At 58.2% G+C, this 19,696-nt stretch overlaps 1 protein-coding gene and 1 long non-coding RNA gene across 2 annotated transcripts; both read right to left on the bottom strand.

Moving 5' to 3' along the window:
* Nucleotides 1-8,139: 8,139 nt before the first annotated feature.
* Nucleotides 8,140-18,085, bottom strand: LOC116184477 (low affinity immunoglobulin gamma Fc region receptor III-like). The gene is made up of 4 exons (XM_077789312.1): nt 18,079-18,085; nt 17,782-18,012; nt 17,293-17,556; nt 8,140-8,362 (listed from the first exon to the last, which is right to left on the bottom strand). The coding sequence occupies exons 1-4, from the start codon at nt 18,083-18,085 to the stop codon at nt 8,268-8,270; spliced, it is 597 nt and encodes a 198-aa protein (XP_077645438.1). The 3' UTR covers nt 8,140-8,267.
* Nucleotides 15,569-16,151, bottom strand: LOC110468742 (uncharacterized). Its single transcript, XR_002465138.1, has 3 exons — nt 16,128-16,151; nt 15,961-16,044; nt 15,569-15,583 (listed from the first exon to the last, which is right to left on the bottom strand). It is a non-coding gene; the product is annotated as an uncharacterized LOC110468742 (long non-coding RNA).
* Nucleotides 18,086-19,696: the final 1,611 nt, after the last annotated feature.

Here is a 19,696-nt window from a genome sequence, read left to right as displayed (position 1 = left end):
GAGAAAAAGGCTAGGGCATGATTTTCAAAACTACTGCCCATCCCCAGTCAGAGTTTCCTACATTCCTGGGTACAAATGAGTGGATGGAGAGAGTGGATGGATGCTGTCCAGCAGTGTCCCCAGGGGCATCTGGAGTGTTCACACTGCTGAGCTGAGAAAAACTCACCAAACCCAGCCCAGGGGCTTGTGATCCTCCACCCACCCGGGGGAACTCCGGGCACTGTAAACAGAGGCCACAGCGCACACCAGGCTCTGCTGTGCCCAGTGAGGAGTCTCTGTATGAGCCCTGAGCCCTGGCATCGCCTCCCAAACACCACAGAGACCTCTTGTGCCATCAGAGAAAAGCCCTGGAGCAAACGTGTGTCCCCAGCCCGATCAACATGCAGAATTACCTCCTCAATAAAAACGCTGTTTCTGATGGAAATGTTACCTCTGTCGACTGCGAGGATTTTATAGGAATACTGGCTCAAGAATTCAGTGACTTCGGGGATTCCATACCACAGGTTCCTGGGACTGCTTGGGCATCCAGAGCCTATAGTATTGGTTAAACTGGTAGAGCTGAGGATACTTAGCAGCTTTGTCACAGAGCTACAACGTCAAGCAGGGAGCAAGAGGTTCTCTCAGAGAGTGCAGGAGGCCAGTGAAAACAGCACCAAGGTCCTCCACGATGTCTGCTCCTAGAAAAGCCAAATAAATTAAACTATTGACATGAGCACGGACACTGGGGCAACCTTCCTTACTTTGGGCCTTGCCAGCAGCCCACAGAGCCTCACGCAGAAAAGAACTGAACGAGATCAAAAAGTGTTCCTAGTGACCTAGACAGGTGCTCCTGGCCGCTGAGGTACCTGAAAAACCCTCCAGACATCATCAGCTCTTGCTGAAGCAAATATTCCACTTTGCTGTGTTGTGCTAAAAACACGCCCGGCCCTTAACAGGGAGAGACCCTGCCTCAGAGAAGAACCGAGCTGTACTGGGGGGACACACCCAGCCAACGTGTACGAGTTAAACAGAATTTTCTCTCAGAACTGGGACTTTCAGCACCCCCCAGGTGCTACTCAACTGCCACAGACACACAGAGGGCTTTGTGAGGTGCTCTGGGGTTGGCCAGTCCTGCTCCAAGCCCTGCTGATGCCCCTGTGGTTTTAAGGATGTCCTCAAGGAGGTGGTAGAACCTCACAGTGTTTGCCCCTGGAGCTTAATTTCTGAAGTTTTCCTTGGGAAACACACCCACTTCCTACTTAACAATGCAGTCCCCTCTCCCTGATCTCGAGAAGAGCTGCCCACAGGCACGGGAACCACCTTCCTCTCCTGATCGCCACGCTCTGCCCTTAAAACGCTGTGTTACTGAGGCCAGCTACTTCCAGACCAAGACTGTCCATGCAGGGACAGTGTCCCTTCTCTTCAGGGTCAGGGAAAAAGGGCAGAAGCACCTACAGAGCTTCAATGCCCCTCCTGAGCACAAAGCACGGTGAATCTGCACCTCCTGCTGCTTGCAGGTGTCGTGGTTTGACACGGAAAGAGAATTTTTTTCCGGAAGGAAGAGGTCAATTTAGATATTAACCAATTGAAGGGGAACACACCTCTGAGAACACAGAGGAGTTAAAAGCAGAATTCCCAGGGGAACTCGCTCTCTTTGGTTCCGGTCAGCGTGCAGTGAAGACCTTCCCCCGCCCAGCAACGAGCTGGGTGGGAGAGGGGAAGCCCCTGGCCTGAGAAAGGTAGGCCAAAGGTGGAGGGACTGGAACCAGGCTGGCCCCTGCAGATGGAAGGGTGGAAGAAATCTGGGATGTCTCCATCCCCCCCCAGAGTTTCTCTCCCGAGAGGGAGAGAGAAAGAGACAGCGGCAGTCCTGTCAGCAATTCCACCACGAGGAAGGAGGAGCGGGGGGAGCTGCAAGGTGCCCAGTGTGTGGGAGTTGCTGGATGTCCGGGCATCAAGCCCTCCTGGGAGTTCGGACTTTTAACCCTTCCTTGAGAAATGAAAGCTTTGTGAATTTTCCTTTCCCTTCCTCAGTTTGAAAGAGATGAAGAGGGACACCTTGGACCCTGGGATGTTAGAAGGAGGAATTCTAGATAGGAGGGGGACAAGGAGTGGCTTTTGGCTGGACTTTTCCGTGTTAGCCACAACCTGAACCAATCTTCTCCTCCAAGATAGACTGTGTTTTGGGAGGATGCCCGTGAGTCAAGAGACCTGCTTCAGCTGGAAAAAAGACAGAAGTGGAGTGAACAGAGAAAAGGTTAGGGGGTTTGTGGTGGCACCCCCTTGTCCTGGAAAGGAAAGAGAAGAGAAGAAGATCTCTGTTCTTGAGCCCTCGGCCCCAGGGGAAAATGGGGGGGGGCCTGTGGTCCCAAACAATAAAAAACTGAACTGTTGTTTTCTCCCCTCTTGGCAGGGCATCCTTGAAAGGAAAAATCCTAAAAGCAGTCTGTCCATCCATGCATTGGTAGTGAGAGCACTGTGCATGGAAAGGAGAAGGGTCACCATGGCAAACTTTTCTCCAGGCGGTGCCATGTGTAATATGGAAGCACAGGATGTGGAGCTGTGTTTCCTTGGGGGGTCTGTGGCACAGGAGAGACTCCTGTTCCCTCGATGGACTGAGTATTGATTCTCTGGAGGGCGGAAACCTGATTGGGGTCCAGATTGTGTCTCACTGTAGTTTGTTGGAGTTGGGTGATGGGGGGAGGAATGCTTTGCAAAGTTTTCATTTGATCTTTGTGTGGGTTTTTTTTCCTTTTTTTCCTTTCTTTTTCCTTTTGTAGTAGTAGCTTAATAAAATTTTTTTCCCTGTTATTAAGTGTGGGCCTGCTTTGCTCTTTTCTAGATTCCACTTCACAGCATTCAAGGGAGGGATCACATTTTCATGGGGGTATTGGCATTGTGCCAGTGTCAAACCATGACAAGGAACCTGGACTAGTGAGTTTTCTTTCCCAGAGAAAATGGCCAAAGGATGTGCCCAGGGGCCCTGGGCTGGGACCTGACTGCAAAGAATCCTTATATCGAAGGATGGAGCCCAGACCGAAGTTGTCCCCACCTCAAACTTGTGCTGCCCTGATAGACCCAGGGGAGCCCTACAAACTGACATCAGGAACCTGGACTGCTGAGTTTTCTTTCCCAGGGAAAATGGCCAAAGGATGTCCCCAGGGGCCCCTGGCCCTGGGACCTGACTGCAAAGAATCCTTATATTGAAGGATGGAGCCCATACCGAAGTTGTCCCCACCTCAAACTTGTGCTGCCCTGATACACCCAAGGGAGCCCTACAAACTGACATCAGGAACCTGGACTGCTAAGTTTGCTTTCACTATGTAGATATCCCTCATACATTTCCGGGGCCCTGCGTTCCCCCTATTTTGTCAGGTCCCAAGTTTCCTTTTGCCTCCTCAATGTCAAAACAGCGCAGGATTTCTTTCATTTTGCATCTCCCACCCCCAAGTACTCAGGGATTTTTTTCATGCCGAATACCCGTTGGAGACTGACAGTACAAAGCCTGGAGCTTGATTTTTTCTGTGCTGAATTTCTCCTTGAGAAATCTGCCACCATAAAACCCTAACCACAACCACTTTGCTTTGCTCAGAATTCACAACCTTTAGACCAGCAGCATGGCACCTGACCCACTGGCCCTTCACTGAGCATTCCACTTATACTCTCATTTTCAGCGGGCATCCTGTCTGACCCCCATCCTGACCTTAAAAATGCACCAAGGAATTCTAAAATAGCCATTAGGAAGGTGTAACAATACTCTAAAAGATACCAGAAAAAGCCTTTTAAAATCCCCTAAGTATTCCTAGTAACCCTGCAAAAATAAACTCAAGGAAGCGTGCTCAGCCTCCAAACCCCTTCCTGTCGCTCTCTAGCCCACAGATGTCATCCCTACCTTTTTGCAGCGGGTCCTGTTGTTGTCCTGGTGCGAGGGTCGCTGCTCTGTCCCAGCAGGATGCTTCTGGTGTGGTCTCGCTGTCAGGCTTGCTGTGCTGCTGTTGTTAGGGGTGAAAAGGGAAAAGGCTGCTTAGGGTGAGGTTAGGGGTGCTGTACCTGTACCCTAACTTGCCTCCTAAGCTGTACCCTGTAGCCCTGATCTCCACTGGACTGTCCAGCGCTCAGACCCTCTCCCTTCACCCCTGACCCCTCCCTCAGCCCCCCAGCCCTCAGGCTCTGGCTGTCACCCTCGAGCCCCCCTTGCCCCTCAAGCCCCCTCTCAGCTGCCCCTCAGCTCCTGTGTGCCACCCTTAATCCCTCTCCTCTGCCCCTCAGCCCCCAGCTTCTCTGTGTCACCCTCCAGCTGCCCCTGCCCCCCTCAGCATCTCTCTGTGTCACCCACTGTCCCCTCCCCTGTTCCTCCCTCAGCTCCCAGCCTCTGTCACCCTCAAGGCCCCACAGTGCCCCTCAAGCTGCCCCTCAGCCTCTATGCCATGAAAAGACCCTAAAAAATCATTTAAAAGCCCTTAAAAAACCCTCATCCTCAAAACCCCCACAAAAACATAAAAATAGCCTCAGAATACCCTTAAAATACAATAAAAATACCCTACTTTAAAACACCCCTAAAAATCCCCAAAGAACCTTTAAAAAAAATCCCTAAATATTCCTAAAAGAGCTCTAAAAACAGCCCCAAAATCCTTAAAACACACTGGTAAGACCCTAAAAAAACATATGACTTCCCTCAAAAAACCTAAAAATACCCTAGTCATAAGAGTCCTCCACATACCCCCAATAGTCCTAAAAAAGTCCTAAAATTTTTAAATAGTCCTAAAAAAGCCCCAAGAACACACCAAAAAACAATCCATAAAAATTCTAATTATTACTAAGAAACCCCTTAAAGTACCTTAAAAAAAAATCTTATAAAAGCCCTGAAAAAGCCCTAAAAGTAACCTAAACATTCCCAGAAAGGTCCTAGAGAGCTCCTGTGAGAAAACCTCTCAAACATCCTTTAAAAACACTTTAATTAAAAGGTAGGGATGATGTTTGCTGGCTAGAGAGGGATTGGTAGAGACTAGAGGCTGAGTGCTTTTTTAGGGGTTTTTTAAAGTCACTGCCTGCAGCTGCTGGGAGGGCTCTGGGGCTGTCCCATCATTAGGATAACTGCCTGCAGCTGCTGGGATGGTTCTGGGGCTGTCCCATCATTGGGATAACTGCCTGCAGCTGCTGTTGGGGAAAACTGGTGTTCCAGGGCTGCTGCTCTACCCTAAGCCTTCCTGGTACCCTGTGTCCTGTCCTTTGCACTCCTAACCCTCAGTGTGAGCTCTCCACCTGTCAAGTCCCCCCTCTTTGCCCCTCAACCCACAATGCCTGTGTGTCACCCCACGCCCTGACACTGTCACTTGGTCCCCTAACCTCCACCGTGCACTCCCCACCCGGGGAGGGGTGGTTTTTAGGGTGAGGTTAAGGGTGGTGTGAGGGCTGGTTCACCTGTCACCCTCAGGTACCCCCCTACTTTGTCCCTCAAGGCATCCCCAGCCTCTCAACCTCCTTTTGTCACCCTCCAGCTCCCCACGGCAGCCTCTCAGTGTCTCTGAGCTCCCCTTTTTACCCCTAAAGACCCCTGCTGCCTCTCAGCTGCCCCCACCCTCTGTGTCACCCTCCAGACCCCTCCCCTCAGCCCCAGGTCCTTGTGTGACACTGTGCAACCCACCAATATCATCCCTGCCTGTTTTATTTCGGTGTTGTCCTGCTGCCGGGGCCGCTGTGTTGGTTTGAAAAGACAGGAGTCTGTGAAGGAAGGCAAAAGCCTCTTGTGAAATGGATAAGGTAAACCCCCTCCCTCCAAATTACCACAATTTCAAAATTAAAAGGCTCTCAGGCAAAGATATGGGAATGAGAATAACAGCTTTTTATTAGGGAAAAACTAAATAAAAATTTTTAAAAAACCTGTAATTAGTACAAACGAAATTAGTGATAGAGTCAGAAACCTGACACCCTGAGAAGTCAGGGTGTTGGGAATAGTCCAGTTAAATGGTGGCTGCTCCTCCTGGAAATGCTGCTGGAGCGGGGATATAGAAGGGTGGAGTTTTCTCTGAAGGTCTGGTGATGGAGTAGTTGGGCCTGGTCTTCCTCTGGGAATCCAGCAGGGAAGAACCTGCTCCTCTGGGAATCCAGCGAAGAGGCTGCCCTGGTATCCCAAAAAGTGCTGATTTTATGCAGGTAAGAATGCTTGGCTCCTCCCTGTGGGTGAGCATCTCACAATGGGATGATGGAACTTTCCCAGTCATGCATCCCAGGTCCCAGGCTGTCTCTCTTGCTCTCTTTCAAACCGAGGATGGGTAAAATGTCACAAAGCCCTCATTTCCCAAGAAAGGGTTAAAAGCCCTGAACCCCTGAATGGCTCTCAGCCCAGACTCCAGCTCCCACCCACCTCCTTCTCCTTCTCCTTCTCCTTCTCCTTCTCCTTCTCCTTCTCCCTCTGTGCAGCCAGAGAACTTCCAGGTGTCTCCAAGCTCTCTATCTCCAGAGGGACTCTGGGAGGGGGGAACGGGAACATCCCAGATTTTCCTCCACCCTTCCATCCGCAGGGGCCAGCCTGGTTCCAGCCCCTCCACCCCTGGCCTGCCTCAGCCTGGGCTGCAGGGCTTCCCTTCCCCACCAACCACCGGGCAGGGCAGGGGAGAGTCTGCACTGCCCTCGCCAATGGCCGGAGCCAAAGAGAGAAAATTCCTCTGGGAGTTCTGCTTTGAACCCCTCGGTGTTCTCAGAGGCGTCTCCAGCCTGCAGTGGCCACTCCAGGTGCCAACATCCAAACCTGAGCACCGATTCCTTTGACTGCCAACCTCCTGAGAAAATTCCCTTCCGTGTCAAACCCCGACACTCCGTGACAATTGTCAGAATCATTTTGTGAAATAGCTAACGTTGATTTCATCTACAGGTGGAGTATCTTATCTGTATGATAACACTGAAAAGAAGCCACTAAATAAACATCAAAAGAAAGAATGGAAAGAGGAATTTACCACTGACCCTTCAGTTTTCAGGAACTGTCATATCACAGAACGGGGCGGGGGCTTTGTGAGGACATAAAATATATAAATTTAATCTGCAGTAAGGCATGGACTTTATAAAATGGATCAAGGGTCGATCCAAGCAAACAAATTCCAGAAACATGGTAAAAAAAATAAGTTTGAATATGTATAACCCTCACGAGTATGTTTTTAACCAATACAATGAACAGGTCCATAAGAAGAATTGCTGCAGTTAACCCTGTGCCTCTGACAGTTGCCAAGCACCCAGCCCGCTGGTTACTGCCCCTTTTATCCCTGATTAAACATTGACATATTTTAAAGAGTGAGCCTTGTTTCTGCCACAGTTTAACCAAAAATCGGCATTTTGGGTACAGGGAGAGTGAAAAGGGTTGTGTGCCCACCCCAGTGCTGGGAGGGGGAAGGAGGAGCCCCGAGGGCTGTGAAGGGAATCCATGTCCCCCAGTGCCACCAGTGTCACAGCACATTCTCGTAGTCACGGGGGTCCCGCTGTCCCTTGTAGGGTCCCGGCAGCTCTGCGTTGGTCACTCGTGGATCCCGAGGTGGGGCAGGGCCAGGGGACACCCGTGGGGGCCCTGAGAGTGACACTGGTTGTGGGGACCTGGGGGAGAGGGGACACCCGTGGGTGATGCATCCCTCTGTCCCCTCCTCCGGGAGGTCCTGTGGGGATAAGGGGGGGTCTGGGCAGTGTCAGGGGAGGCGGAAAGGGGAGTCCCAGCCCGAGCCCCCCACTCACCGCTCCTGGAGCTTCCTGGGAGCTGCAAGGGAAAGGGGAGGGGGTGACCGTGGGGACCCCGGGACCCCTGAACCTCCCTGGCACCTCGGCAGCTCCAACCACCCTTGGGACCCCCAAATCCCCACTGCAGCTCCAATTCCCACAGGACCCTGATTCCCCCTGGGCTCTCCCAGCACCCCTGAACCCCCCAGAACTTCTGCACCACCACAGTGCTCCCAACCCACCCGGTATCCCCGATCGTTTGAGCCCCAGAACCCCAAACCTGGCAGGGAGGGGCACCCCCAAACTCCGCCACCACCCCAAAAAGATCCCCCAACATCCCTGCACGGCCCACCAAAAGCTCCCCAAACCCTCCAGGAGCTCCCATTGCTGCCCCAATGTTCCACAAAGCCCACCCAGGGATGGCCCTGGAGCCCAACCAAGACCCTCCAAATTCCCCGCAGATCCCCCAGCACCCCCAGCCGAGGTCACTGTGGGCTCAGTTTGCCCAGCTCAGGGTCCCTGGCTGCTGCTGATCTCTGCCCCCACTCTGGGGGCTTCCCCTCACTCCAGGACCCCCATCCACCCCACTGTCACCCACCCCGGCGGTGCCACCAGAGACAGCCCCCGATGACAGCCAGGAGCAGGAGCAGGAACAGGAGGGTCCTGCCGACATTCACAGCCACTGCTGGGGACAGAGGGGGACACACCGGGGTCACCCTGAGCCTCGGGGGTCCTGAACAGCCCAGTGACCCCGTGGGACCCCACCTGTGAGCCAGGGAGAGCCAGGTGCCACCTCCGGTGCCACCTCCAGGGCCACCTCCAGGGCCACCTCTGTGCTGAGCGCCCGGAACACATGGTGCCCGTCCTGTCCCAGCTGGTTGGTGGCCACGCACTGGTAGATGCCCGAATGTGCCACCTCGACGTCCCCGAGCTCCAGGAAGGGACCCTGGGCCACCTCCTGCCCGTTGTGCAGCCAGGTGAAGGTGACAGGGGCTGAGCCCACCTGCACCGAGCAGCGCAGGGTCACGGGATCACCTGCGCGCACCTGGTGTGCCAGGGGACCGGGGGTGATGGTGGCATTGGCCACGGGCACTGCGGGGACACAGACAGGGCTGGCACCGGGCGGGATGGGATGGGGGTGCCGTGGGTGGGGTCTGCCCCAGCGCGAGGGTCCCGCTCACCCAGCACGGTGACATTCAGGGGGTCACTCTCGGCCACGCTCTCCCCGTTGCTGACCCGGCACCGGTACTGGCCGCTGTCATTGTCCCCAACGTGCCGCAGCTCCAGGCGGGGCCCGGTGCCCAGCGGTGCCCCCGAGCCCTCCCGGTGCCAGGAGAAGGACAGGGGACCTGTCCCCTTGTCCACCACGCAGCTCAGCACCAGGCGGTCCCCAAGTGCCACCTGTGCCCCGGGGGGCTGCGCCAACAGGGACACCCCCGAGGGCGGGACCCCTGCGGGAGGGGGACACCAGGCGACAGTGAGGGACCCAGGGGAGAGGGGCAGGGGGACCCCAGGGAGGGAGAGGGGGGCAGAGATGGGGGGGCTTGGAAAGGAACCCCGAGGTGGGAGAGGGAGAGGGGTGAGAGCAGGAAGGGGTGAGGGGACCCAGGGAGGAGATGGGGAAACACGAGCCAGCAATGGGGCATCTGGGAGGGAGCTGGGGTAGTAATGGGGGGAAACACAAAAGGTGTCGGGGAAGGATGGGGGTCCCCAGGCAAGGCTGGGGGAGCTGGGAAGGGATGGAGGGACCCAGGGTGGGATCAGAGAAGGGATGGGGGGCCCGGGACATGGATGGGGGACCCGGGGAAGGATGGAACGAGCCAGGGAGGGACCCGGGCAGTGATGGGGAGAGCTGGCAATGGTGTCAGGGAGGGCTGGGGGTCCCCAGACAGGGTTGGGGGACCCGGGGCGGGACCCTGGAAAGGATGGGGAGATCGGGGAAGGGATGGGAGGAAGGAGCTGGGGAAGGAGGGGGGAACCCGGGAAATGTGTCAGGCAGGGCTGGGGGTCCCAGATGCTGATGGGGGTCCCCAGACAGGGACCCAGGGAGGCCCTGGGGGCTCCCCGTGCCCATCCCCGCACTCACTGCGCACCGTGACGCGGAGCCGGGCGCTGCTCTTCCGCACGGCCCCCCCCTCGGAGCGCACCTCGCAGCTGTAATTCCCCGAGTGGGAGACCCCCACTTTGGGCAGCAGCAGCTGCGGGGACCCCTGCGGGCCCCACATCACCCGCCCGTCCCGGTAGAACACGTGCAGGAGGGGGGCTCGGGGCCGCAGGGGGCTGGGGGTGCTGAGACAGCTGAGAGCCAGGGGGGACCCCTCGGTGGGCTCAGGGGGACCCTCCAGCACTGGCACAGAGAAGAGCTCTGGGGAGGAGAGGGGAGGGGGATTTGTGAGCCCGAGTCCCTGGGGAGGGGCTGCGGGGGTGTCGGGATGGCGGCTGTGGGGGGCTCACCCTGCACTGTCACTGTCACTGGCAGTGACTCCTTCCACCCAAATGATTTTACCCAACTCCTGCATCCGTAGCGGCCACTGTGCTGCAGCTGCAGAGGTGACAGGAACAGATCGGTCTGCTCACGGAACCACCTCAGTTTCTGCTTCTCATGGTAGAAGGACACCCAGGTCACCATGTAGTTTCTCCAGCCCCGGCAGCGCAGTGTCAGCGTGTCTCCCGCCATCAGCGCCCGCGCCGGCACCTGCAGCACCAGCCAGTCTGGGGGACAGAGGGGTCCTGTCACACCCCATCGGGACCCCCCAGCGCACCAGGGGTCCCCAATTTCAGCAAGGGGTCACCCTCACTGGGATGCTCTGAGATGTCCCCAGAGCAGGGGACAGGCTCTGGCACACCATGGGGTGACCTGTGGAGTGTAGCCCACCCAAACCCTCGGGTTCCCCGCGGTGCCAGGCTGGGGACACGCAAACCCCTCTCACCATTTGAGACAGTCACAGGGGAGCTGAGCCCGGTGCCAGGTCTGTGACACGTGTAGGTGCCACTCTCGGTGACAGTGACTTGGTCTCCTCCCTGCTGTCCCCATCGCTTCCCGTCCTTGTACCAGGTGGTGGCACTGGCGGTCCCTGAGCCCTGGCAGGTCAGTGTCACCCGGTCCCACAGCACTGCCGGCCTCCAGGGGGGCTGCACAAGGAGCTGGGTGGTCTGGGCACCTGTGGGTGACAGGGGACACCAGCCTGCCAGGGCCACCACGGGGCTGGGGACAGCGGGGTGGGGACATGGCATCCCCCGAGGACTCACCAGCGAGGCCGAGGGTCTGGGCTGGAAGGGAGAAGGGACAGGGCTGGGTGGGGGTGGCACCGTGGGGACAGTGCCACTGAAGGCACAGGGTTTAGGGGCTGTCCCCAGAGTGTCCCCGTGGGGAGATCGTTCAGTTCTTGTGGGAAAGTGCGTGGGGATGGTCCCCAGCAGATTTGCGAGGCTGGGGACATGTCTGTGTCACAGCCACCCCTGCACCACATCCCAGTGGCACGGATGCCTTGGGAACAGGGACACCGAGGCCACCCTGGGCTGAGGCAGAACATGGGGACACTGTGGACACCCCGGGCACCAGGACACCACAGACACAGCCCATGCTGGCCCAGGTCACCCCCACCAGCTCCTGATCCCATCCCCATGGACACATGCTCACCCCTCTTGTCCCCTTCTGTCCCTGCATCCCAGTTCCCTTGTCCCTGTGCCCAGAGCTCCCTGAGCCCAAAGGTGCCAGTCCCCACATTCCTGTCCCCACATCCCCATCCCCAAATTCCTGCCCCCTCTTCCTGTCCCCAAAGCCACCCAACATCCCCAGTCACACCAAGCTCCACTGTGGGCAACAGGGACTGGCACTGCTGGCCTTGGGGACCTCAGGGGACCCCGCAGCCCCCCTGTGCCCCCTCCCCACCGGTCTCTGCCTCACCAGGGCCCATCACTGGGCTGTCAGGCCCGTGCTGGGGCACTCACCCCACAGGAGCAGTGCCACCTTCCCGGCCATCCCGGTGTCCCCAGCCATGTGGACTGGCTGTCCTTGGCTGCTGTGGCCACCGCTCCCCTGGCTGGCGGCTCTTCGGATGAAGGGGAAGGAAGCGAGGTCACGTCTCGCCCCCACATGGGGGTGGCCCTTGGTGGAGGCAGGGTGGCCACAAGCTGGGCACAGGCTGTGGGCAGGGTGGGGACAGGGTGGGGACAAGGCTGGATTGCACGCAGTGGGACATGGGGTCCCAGGAGTGGGGGGCTCAGGGGGTTTGGGGAGCCAGGGATGGGTGTCCAGGGGAATGGGGGATCCTGTGGGAAGAGGGGGGGACCTAAAGGAAATAAGGTTCTGGGGAAAGGGGATTTCAGGGGATGGAATAAACAGCAGAGTGGCAGAGTGTTCCTTGGGAATGGGCTCCTGGACCCTGGAGATCCTGTGGAATGTGAGTGCTGGGATTCGTAGTTCCTGGCAAGGTGGCACACAAGGATTGGGGGTCCCATGATTTGATTTCCTGAGGATTGGAAATCCCAGGGATGGGCAGTGGCTGAATGGAGCCATGCTTCTCAGCTCCTTCCTTGGGTGCCTCATATTTTGGGGTGACCCCAAGCCCAGCACAGCCCCCACAGGCCTGGGTGTCACCCCAGGCAGATTCTGAGGGGCTCTGGGTCTGTGGAGCTGCTGCAGAAGTGAGAATTCTGTGGGGGAAATGGCCTGGCTGTGGTTTGCTCAGCCCTGCAAGAAGCACAAAACCCAAAGGGAGCCCAAGCAGTGGCTCTGCGAGGGCCTTGGATGGTTTTTAGGGCAGGGCTGCCTGGAAACTCCTCTGCAAGGGCAACTGTGAGGGAACCAGTCCGGAAATGCAGCAATTGATCATTTTGTCTCTTGCAGCAAGGTGCTGACATAGCTCCAAAACCCTGCAAGGACAATAACGTTTTGCACAAGAACCTGACCAGGTCCCTCCTCCTTGCTGTCTCAAACCTGCAGCCCTGTGGACCATCCTGGCAAGAATATCTGGGTTCTGGCTCAGCTGCCCTACAAGAGGGAATTGTGTGGAAACATCGAGCAATGTCTGTGTGCTGCGGCCATGGTGGGGCTGTGGGGAGTGACCCTGTCTGGATTCCAGGTGTCCCCAGAGCTGCTCCATCCCTGCCCTCCTCACCTGCACAGGGCACGGGGAATAGACAGGGCTCTGCCCCAGCCCTGTCCCCAGGGTCGCCAGGCGGACAGGGCCTTCCTGGGTCCCATGTTAACACTGGAGCAGTGGATACTTCTAATTAAGTACTGATATGGAAATGTTAATTAGCTAATTGCTCTGTTTGTTTTCTCTAAACCACCTGGGGATCACCTACCCCCCAGCCCCCGCCGACCCACACTGCCATTCCAGGGCTACGATGCAAATAGAGGAACCTGTGAAATTATTGGAGGGGGTTTTGGGGATAAAGACACCACTAAATGGAAAACTGAACACAGTAGAGGGGGCTGGACCGGTGCGCTGGCTGGGGAAAGGGAAACTCATCCCTGATCAACGTTTGACCTGTCAGCATCACCTACAGAAGTTTGGACTGGAGTGGGCTGTGAGAAGCAGAAACAAAGAGGTGGATTTTCCTGGTGTTACCAGGAGGAAAGGAGGAGGAAGAGCTGCTGATCAGGATCTCAGCAACAGACTGCACATCTCTTCACCCTTCGGCTACCAGTGTGCCACGAAGACTCCAGGGACAGACTCTGCATGCCTTCTCCCCATTCGGCTACTTGGAAAAAGCTACAACAGCGGGGGCGAGCTCTGTGTCGAGACCCCTGCCCAGCTGATCTTTATTAATAAAGAGCTGAACATTAATAAAGGTATAAGCTGGGTTCATTTCAATTTGGGGGCTCGTCCGGGATAGCCACACCTGAAGAGGAGCTCCGGACAGCAGGACAGCTCAACCACCGGCTTCGAGGGACCCTCGGGATTTGCTGGCTACCTCCGGAGCATAGGATCAGCGTGAGACGAGCAACGCAGAGGAGCAACGCGGAGAAGCAACGCAGAGGAGCAACATGGAGAAGCATCACAGAGGAGTGACGGATCGGTAAGAAAAACTGGGAGACAAGAGAGTGAGCGAGCACGTTTCCAGACTCCTGTGAAGGGGCCAGCCGGGAATGGGGGGAAGTGAGTGGAACAGAGGAGTGATGAGGCATCTCCTTAGAGGTAAAGCAGGCCCTCCTCTGAGCTTGGGAGGTTCTCTAGGGGTAAAGTAAGTTCCTGGCAGTCAGGACAAGGGGAATGCCCAGAGCAGGGCAGGGGGGATGTCCCTGGCAGGTGGAGCAGGATGTCCTGGCAGGCAGAGAGCATGTCCTCAGCAGGCAGGATGGGATAACAGGGCAGGTGGGCTTCTGCCCACTGCCGGTGGTGGTGCCGGGACCGATTGGTGCCGGTGAGTTTGCAAAAGGAGCGATTTCCCCTCCTCCCTCCCTCCGAGGCCGCCATCGGCCCTGAGGGGACCGAGCTCGAGCGGGGCGCCCCCTGCTGGCCGGGAGCGCTCCCTGCAGCGCCCCCTGCTGGCCGTGGCCATAACTGCACCAAACACAAACAAAGAGCCCTGAGTGGGAGGGAAAATTCTGGGTTTGTGTTCTTTGTTCTTTGTTCTGTTCTGGTTGATAAATTTCCCAGTAAAGAGCTGCTATTTCTTTTCGTAAATTTTTGCATGGAAACCCCGTCAGTTTTGACACTAAAGTTTAAAGATGGATCTTCTTATTCCAGCAGGGTTCCCACTTTCCTTGGCAGGCATATCTCTTGTAAACCAAGAGGCATGATCACTCCTGGATTTCAGTGTGGATGGGACAGGCAGCTCAAGAGGAGACAGGGTCAGGGACTTGGCCACCTCATGATCTGCCTCTTAAGCCATTTGGGCCACCAAGGGCCCCCTCCCCAGCTGGCACTTCTGGTCACCTGGCCACTCAGGAGCAGAGTTTGGTAGAGTGTCACACTGTCCCCAGTGTGCCATGGCTGACAGACTGACAAACAGGGCCCTGTCTCACCAAAGCAAGGCCTGACCCAGCCCTGCCAAACACAGGTGTTCCAAAAGGTCTTGAGATATCAAACTTTTCTTGTCTCTCACACCCCACCCTGTGCCATGGCCTGATCCCAACTGCCCTGGAGAAGGCAGAGGCTGTGGAACCCCCACAGGGCCTTTGTAACATCCTCAGGAGGGGAATACGGTAGAGGAGGGGGTTGGGACAGGGGACAAGAGAATCCAGAGGCTCCTGAAGGCTGCTTTGGCCATCAGAGCAAGGAAGGTCCAGGGCCCTGCCAGGTTCCCCTGGTGGAGGAAACGTGCTGGGGGAAATGCCCGGGGTTTATTCCTTGTCAGGGCTTTCACTGAAAATCCTTCCTTTAGTGACCCTTTGAATTCTGAACCTCGTTGCTATTTCTGTTGGTTTTATTCTCATTGCTGTTTCAGGAAATTGTTCTTCTCTCAGCCCTTTGGGATCTTTGTGCCTCCACGGAGAGGGACAGTTTTTAGTGGCAGCACACACATGTGTGGGTGCCCATGGGTGGGACCCCCAGTGCCCCCCAGTTCCCCCCGGTGTCACAGCACATTCCCGTAGATGTCACCAGGTTCCCCAGGTCGCTCGTGGGGTCCCCGCAGCTCCGCGTAGGTCACCTGGGGATCCTGGAGTGTGGTGGCACGGGGGGACGCTGCGAGAGACACAGGCTGTGACATCTGGGTGGGGTGACACTCGTGGGTGACGTGTCCCTGTGCGTGTGTCCCCCCCGTACTCACCTCCTGCCCTCTCGGGGGTCACAATTTGGGTGTACAGCACCTCCCCCTCCTCTGGGGGGGCCGGGGGATCAGGGGGCGCTCTGAGGGAATAAAGGGGATGTGTGGGAAGGGGAGTTGTGGGGTGGGGGTAAAAGGGACTCATGGCTGGAGACCCCCACTCACCTTTCCTGGTGCTTCCTGGTGGCTGCAGAGGAAAGAGGGGAGGGGTCACTGTGGGGTCCCAGAGCCCTGCCCCTCTTAGGATTCCTGAACCCCCACGGGACCCTCAATTCCCCTCAGGACCCCCAAGCATCCCTGGAGCCCCCCAGAATTCATGAACACCCCCAGTGTCCCCGAACTCAAGAATCCAAAACTCAGCAGGGACAGAGACCCCCTCAAACCACCCCAAGGGTCCCTGAACGAACCCCCAACATCCCTGCAGGACCCTCCAGCACCTCGCCAAACCCAACAGGACACCCAGCCAAGGTCACAGTTCTGGGGCTGTGGGTGCTGCCCTACCGTTCCCAAATTCTGGTGGCCTCTACAGCTCCCTGGGATCCCCGTCCCCCCATTGTCACCCACCCACTCGGTGCCACTGGTGCCAGGCCACAATGACACCCACGAGCAGGACCAGGAACAAAAGGGCCCCACCGACCCCTGCGGCCACTGCAAGAAACAGAGGGGGACACATCAGGATCACCCATCACCCCAGGGGTGCTGCACTCCCTGGTGACCCTGTGTGACCCCACCTGTGTTCCTGTGTCCCCATGGTGTCACCTCCAGGGCCAGCTCTGGGCTGAGTGCATGGAACACACGGTGCCCATCCTGTCCCAGCTGGTTGGTGGCCACGCACTGGTAGGTGCCCGAATGTCCCACCTCGACGTCCCCAAGCTCCAGGAGGGGACCCCGGGCCACCTCCTGCCCGTTGTGCCGCCAGGTGAAGGTGACAGGGGCTGAGCCCACCTGCACCGAGCAGCGCAGGGTCACGGCGTCACCTGCGCGCACCTGGTGTGCCAGGGGACCGGGGGTGATGGTGGCATTGGCCACGGGCACTGCGGGGACACAGACAGGGCTGGCACCGGGCGGGGTGGGATGGGGGTGCCGTGGGTGGGGTCAGCCCCAGCCCGAAGGTCCCGCTCACCCAGCACGGTGACATTCAGGGGGTCACTCTCGGCCACGCTGTCCCCGTTGCTGACCCGGCACCGGTACTGGCCACTGTCATTGTCCCCAACGTGCCACAGCTCCAGGCGGGGCCCGGTGCCCAGCGGTGCCCCCGAGCCCTCCCGGTGCCAGGAGAAGGACAGGGGACCTGTCCCCTTGGCCACCGCACAGCTCAGCACCAGGCTGTCCCCAGGTGCCACCTGTCCCCCGGGGGGCTGCACCGACAGGGACACCCCCGAGGGCGGGACCCCTGTGGGGGGACACAGGAGTGATTGGGGACATGGGAGGGGTGGGGGACACGGGAGGGGAAAAGAGGGAATGGAGGGCAGCGGAGAGGATCCCAGTGAGAAGAAGGGCACCCTGGGAGGCATCTTGGGACCTGGGGACAATGGTGAGACCCCATGGAAAGGTGGAGAGACCCAGGCAGGGATGGGGAACCACACGAGAGACTGAGGAGACTCGGGGAATGATTTGGGGTTTAGGGATGGGCGGGTGAAGCCAGGGAAGGAAGGGAGAGCCGAGAGTGGAACAGGGACCTTGGAAGGGGTCAGGAATCTGGGGAGGGACGGAGAGAACAAACAGAGGGGTGAGGGATCTGGATGGGGAACTGGGCAGTCATGGGGGAAACCAAGAAGGGCTTGGGAAATTTTGGGTGACCCCAGGGAGGAGAAAAGAGACGGATGAAGGATTCAGGCAGTGGTGGGGAAACACTCAGAGGATGTCAGGCTTCCCTGTCCCCATCCCTGCACTCACTCTGCACTGTCACTGTCACCACCTCTGACTCCCTCCACTGTGCCAGGACAGAGCCCAGCCAGCCCTTGCAGCAGTAGCGGCCACTGTGGTGCAGCTGCAGAGGGGACAGGGACAGCTCGGTCGCATCACTGGGGCCCTTCAGAACCTTCTCTTCATGGTAGAAGTACACACTTGTGAGCTCTGTGTTCTCCCAGCCCCGGCAGCGCAGTGTCAGCGTGTCCCCCTCCAGCAGCGCCCGCGCCGGCACCTGCAGCACCAGCCGGTCTGGGGGACAGAGGGGTCCTGTCACACCCCATGGCACCGGGACCCCCCAGCGCACCAGCGATCCCCAATTTCAGCACCGGGTCCCCCTCACCGGGATGCTCTGGGATGTCCCCAGAGCAGGGGACAGGCTCTGGGCACAGCAGTGAGTGACCCATGGAGAGGAGCCCACCCAGAGCCCTCGGGGTCCCCGCGGTGCCAGGCTGGGGACACCCAAACCCCTCTCACCCTTTGACACCGTCACGGGGTGGCTGAGCTCGGTGCCGGGTTTGTCACACGTGTAGGTGCCACTCTCGGTGACAGTGACTTGGTCTCGTCCCTGCTGTCCCCATCGCTTCCCGTCCCTGTACCAGGTGGTGACACCGGCGGTCCCCGAGCCCTGGCAGGTCAGTGTCACCCGGTCCCACAGCACTGCCGGCCTCCAGGGGGGATCCACGAGGAGATGGGTGGTCTGGGCACCTGTGGGTGACAGGGGACACCAGCCTGCCAGGGCCACCACGGGGCTGGGGACAGCGGGGTGGGGACATGGCATCCCCCGAGGACTCACCAGCGAGGCCGAGGGTCTGGGCTGGAAGGGAGAAGGGACAGGGCTGGGTGGGGGTGGCACCGTGGGGACAGTGTCACTGAGGGCACAGGGTTTGGGGGCTGTCCCCATAGTGTCCCCGTGGGGAGAACTTTCAGTTCTTGTGGGAAAGTGCGTGGGGATGGTCCCCAGAAGATTTGCGAGGCTGTGTCTCAGCCACCCCTGCACCACATCCCAGTGGCACGGATGCCTTGGGAACAGGGACACCGAGGCCACCCTAGGCTGAGGCAGAACACGGGGACACTGTGGACACCCTGGGCACCAGGACACCACGGACACAGCCCATGCTGGCCCAGGTCACCCCCACCAGCTCCTGATCCCATCCCCATGGCCACATGCTCACCCCTCTTGTCCCCTTCTGTCCCTGCATCCCAGTTCCCTTGTCCCTGTGCCCAGAGCTCCCTGAGCCCAAAGGTGCCAGTCCCCACATTCCTGTCCCCATATCCCCATCCCCAAATTCCTGCCCCCTCTTCCTGTCCCCAAAGCCTCCCGACATCCCCAGTCACACCAAGCTGCACTGTGGGCAACAGGGACTGGCACTGCTGGCCTTGGGGACCTCAGGGGACCCCGCAGCCCCCCTGTGCCCCCTCCCCACCGGTCTCTGCCTCACCAGGTCCCATCCCTGGGCTGTCAGGCCCGTGCTGGGGTACTCACCCCACAGGAGCAGTGCCACCTTCCCGGCCATCCCGGTGTCCCCAGCCATGTGGACTGGCTGTCCCTGGCTGCTGTGGCCACCGCTCCCCTGGCTGGCGGCTCTTCGGATGAAGGGGAAGGAAGCGAAGTCACGTCTCGCCCCCACATGGGGGTGGCCCTTGGTGGGGGCAGGGTGGCCACAAGCTGGGCACAGGCTGTGGGCAGGGTGGGGACAGGGTGGGGACAAGGCTGCGTGATGCACGGTGCGACATGGGGTCCCAGAATGTGGGGGCTCAGATCGTTTAGGTAGCCAGGGATGGGTGTCCAGGGGAATTGGGGATCCTGTGGGAATGGGGGGTCCCTGGAGACTCAAAGTCCCTGGGAAAGGGGATTTCAGGACATGGAATGAACAGCAGAGTGTTCCCTGGGAATGAGGTCCTGGTCCCTGGAGATCCTGTGGAATGTGAGTACTGGGATTCGTGGTACCAGCTAAGGTGGGACATGAGGAATGGGGGTCCCATGACTTCATTTCCAGGGGAATGGAAGTCCCAGGGATGGGCAGTGGCTGGGTGGGCACAGAGGTCTCAGCTCCTTCCCTGGGTGCCTCATAATTTGAGGTGGCCCCAAGCCCAGCACAGCCCCCACAAGCCTGGGGGTCACCCCAGGCAGATTCTGAGGGGCTCTGGGTCTGTGGAGCTGCTGCAGAAGTGAGAATTGTGTATGAGGAAATGGCCTGCCTGTGGTTTGTTCAGCCCTGCAAAAACCACAAAACTCAAAGGGATCCCAAGCAGTGGCTCTGCGAGGGCCTTTGATGGTTTTCAGGGCAGGGCTGGCTGGAAACTTCTCCTGCACGGGCAACTGAGATGGAACCAGTCTGAAAATGCAACAATTCATCATTTCTTCCCTCTTTCCAAGTTGCTGAGACAG

Source organism: Lonchura striata, chromosome 33, assembly GCF_046129695.1.
Source record: "Lonchura striata isolate bLonStr1 chromosome 33, bLonStr1.mat, whole genome shotgun sequence".
Lineage (NCBI taxonomy): Eukaryota > Metazoa > Chordata > Aves > Passeriformes > Estrildidae > Lonchura > Lonchura striata.
Note: the sequence above shows the minus strand (reverse complement) of the source record. Positions and strands in the feature narration are given on the sequence as shown.

Excerpts from the sequence above, each read along its gene's own strand:
- LOC116184477 (XM_077789312.1), bottom strand. Across the intron at positions 17,557-17,781 it reads CCCCGTGACGGTGTCAAAGG|ACCGGCTGGTGCTGCAGGTG; the intron begins GTGAGAGGGGTT and ends TCTGTCCCCCAG. Across the intron at positions 8,363-17,292 it reads GGTGACAGTGACAGTGCAGA|CAGTGGCTGTGAATGTCGGC; the intron begins GTGAGTGCAGGG and ends CTCTGTCCCCAG.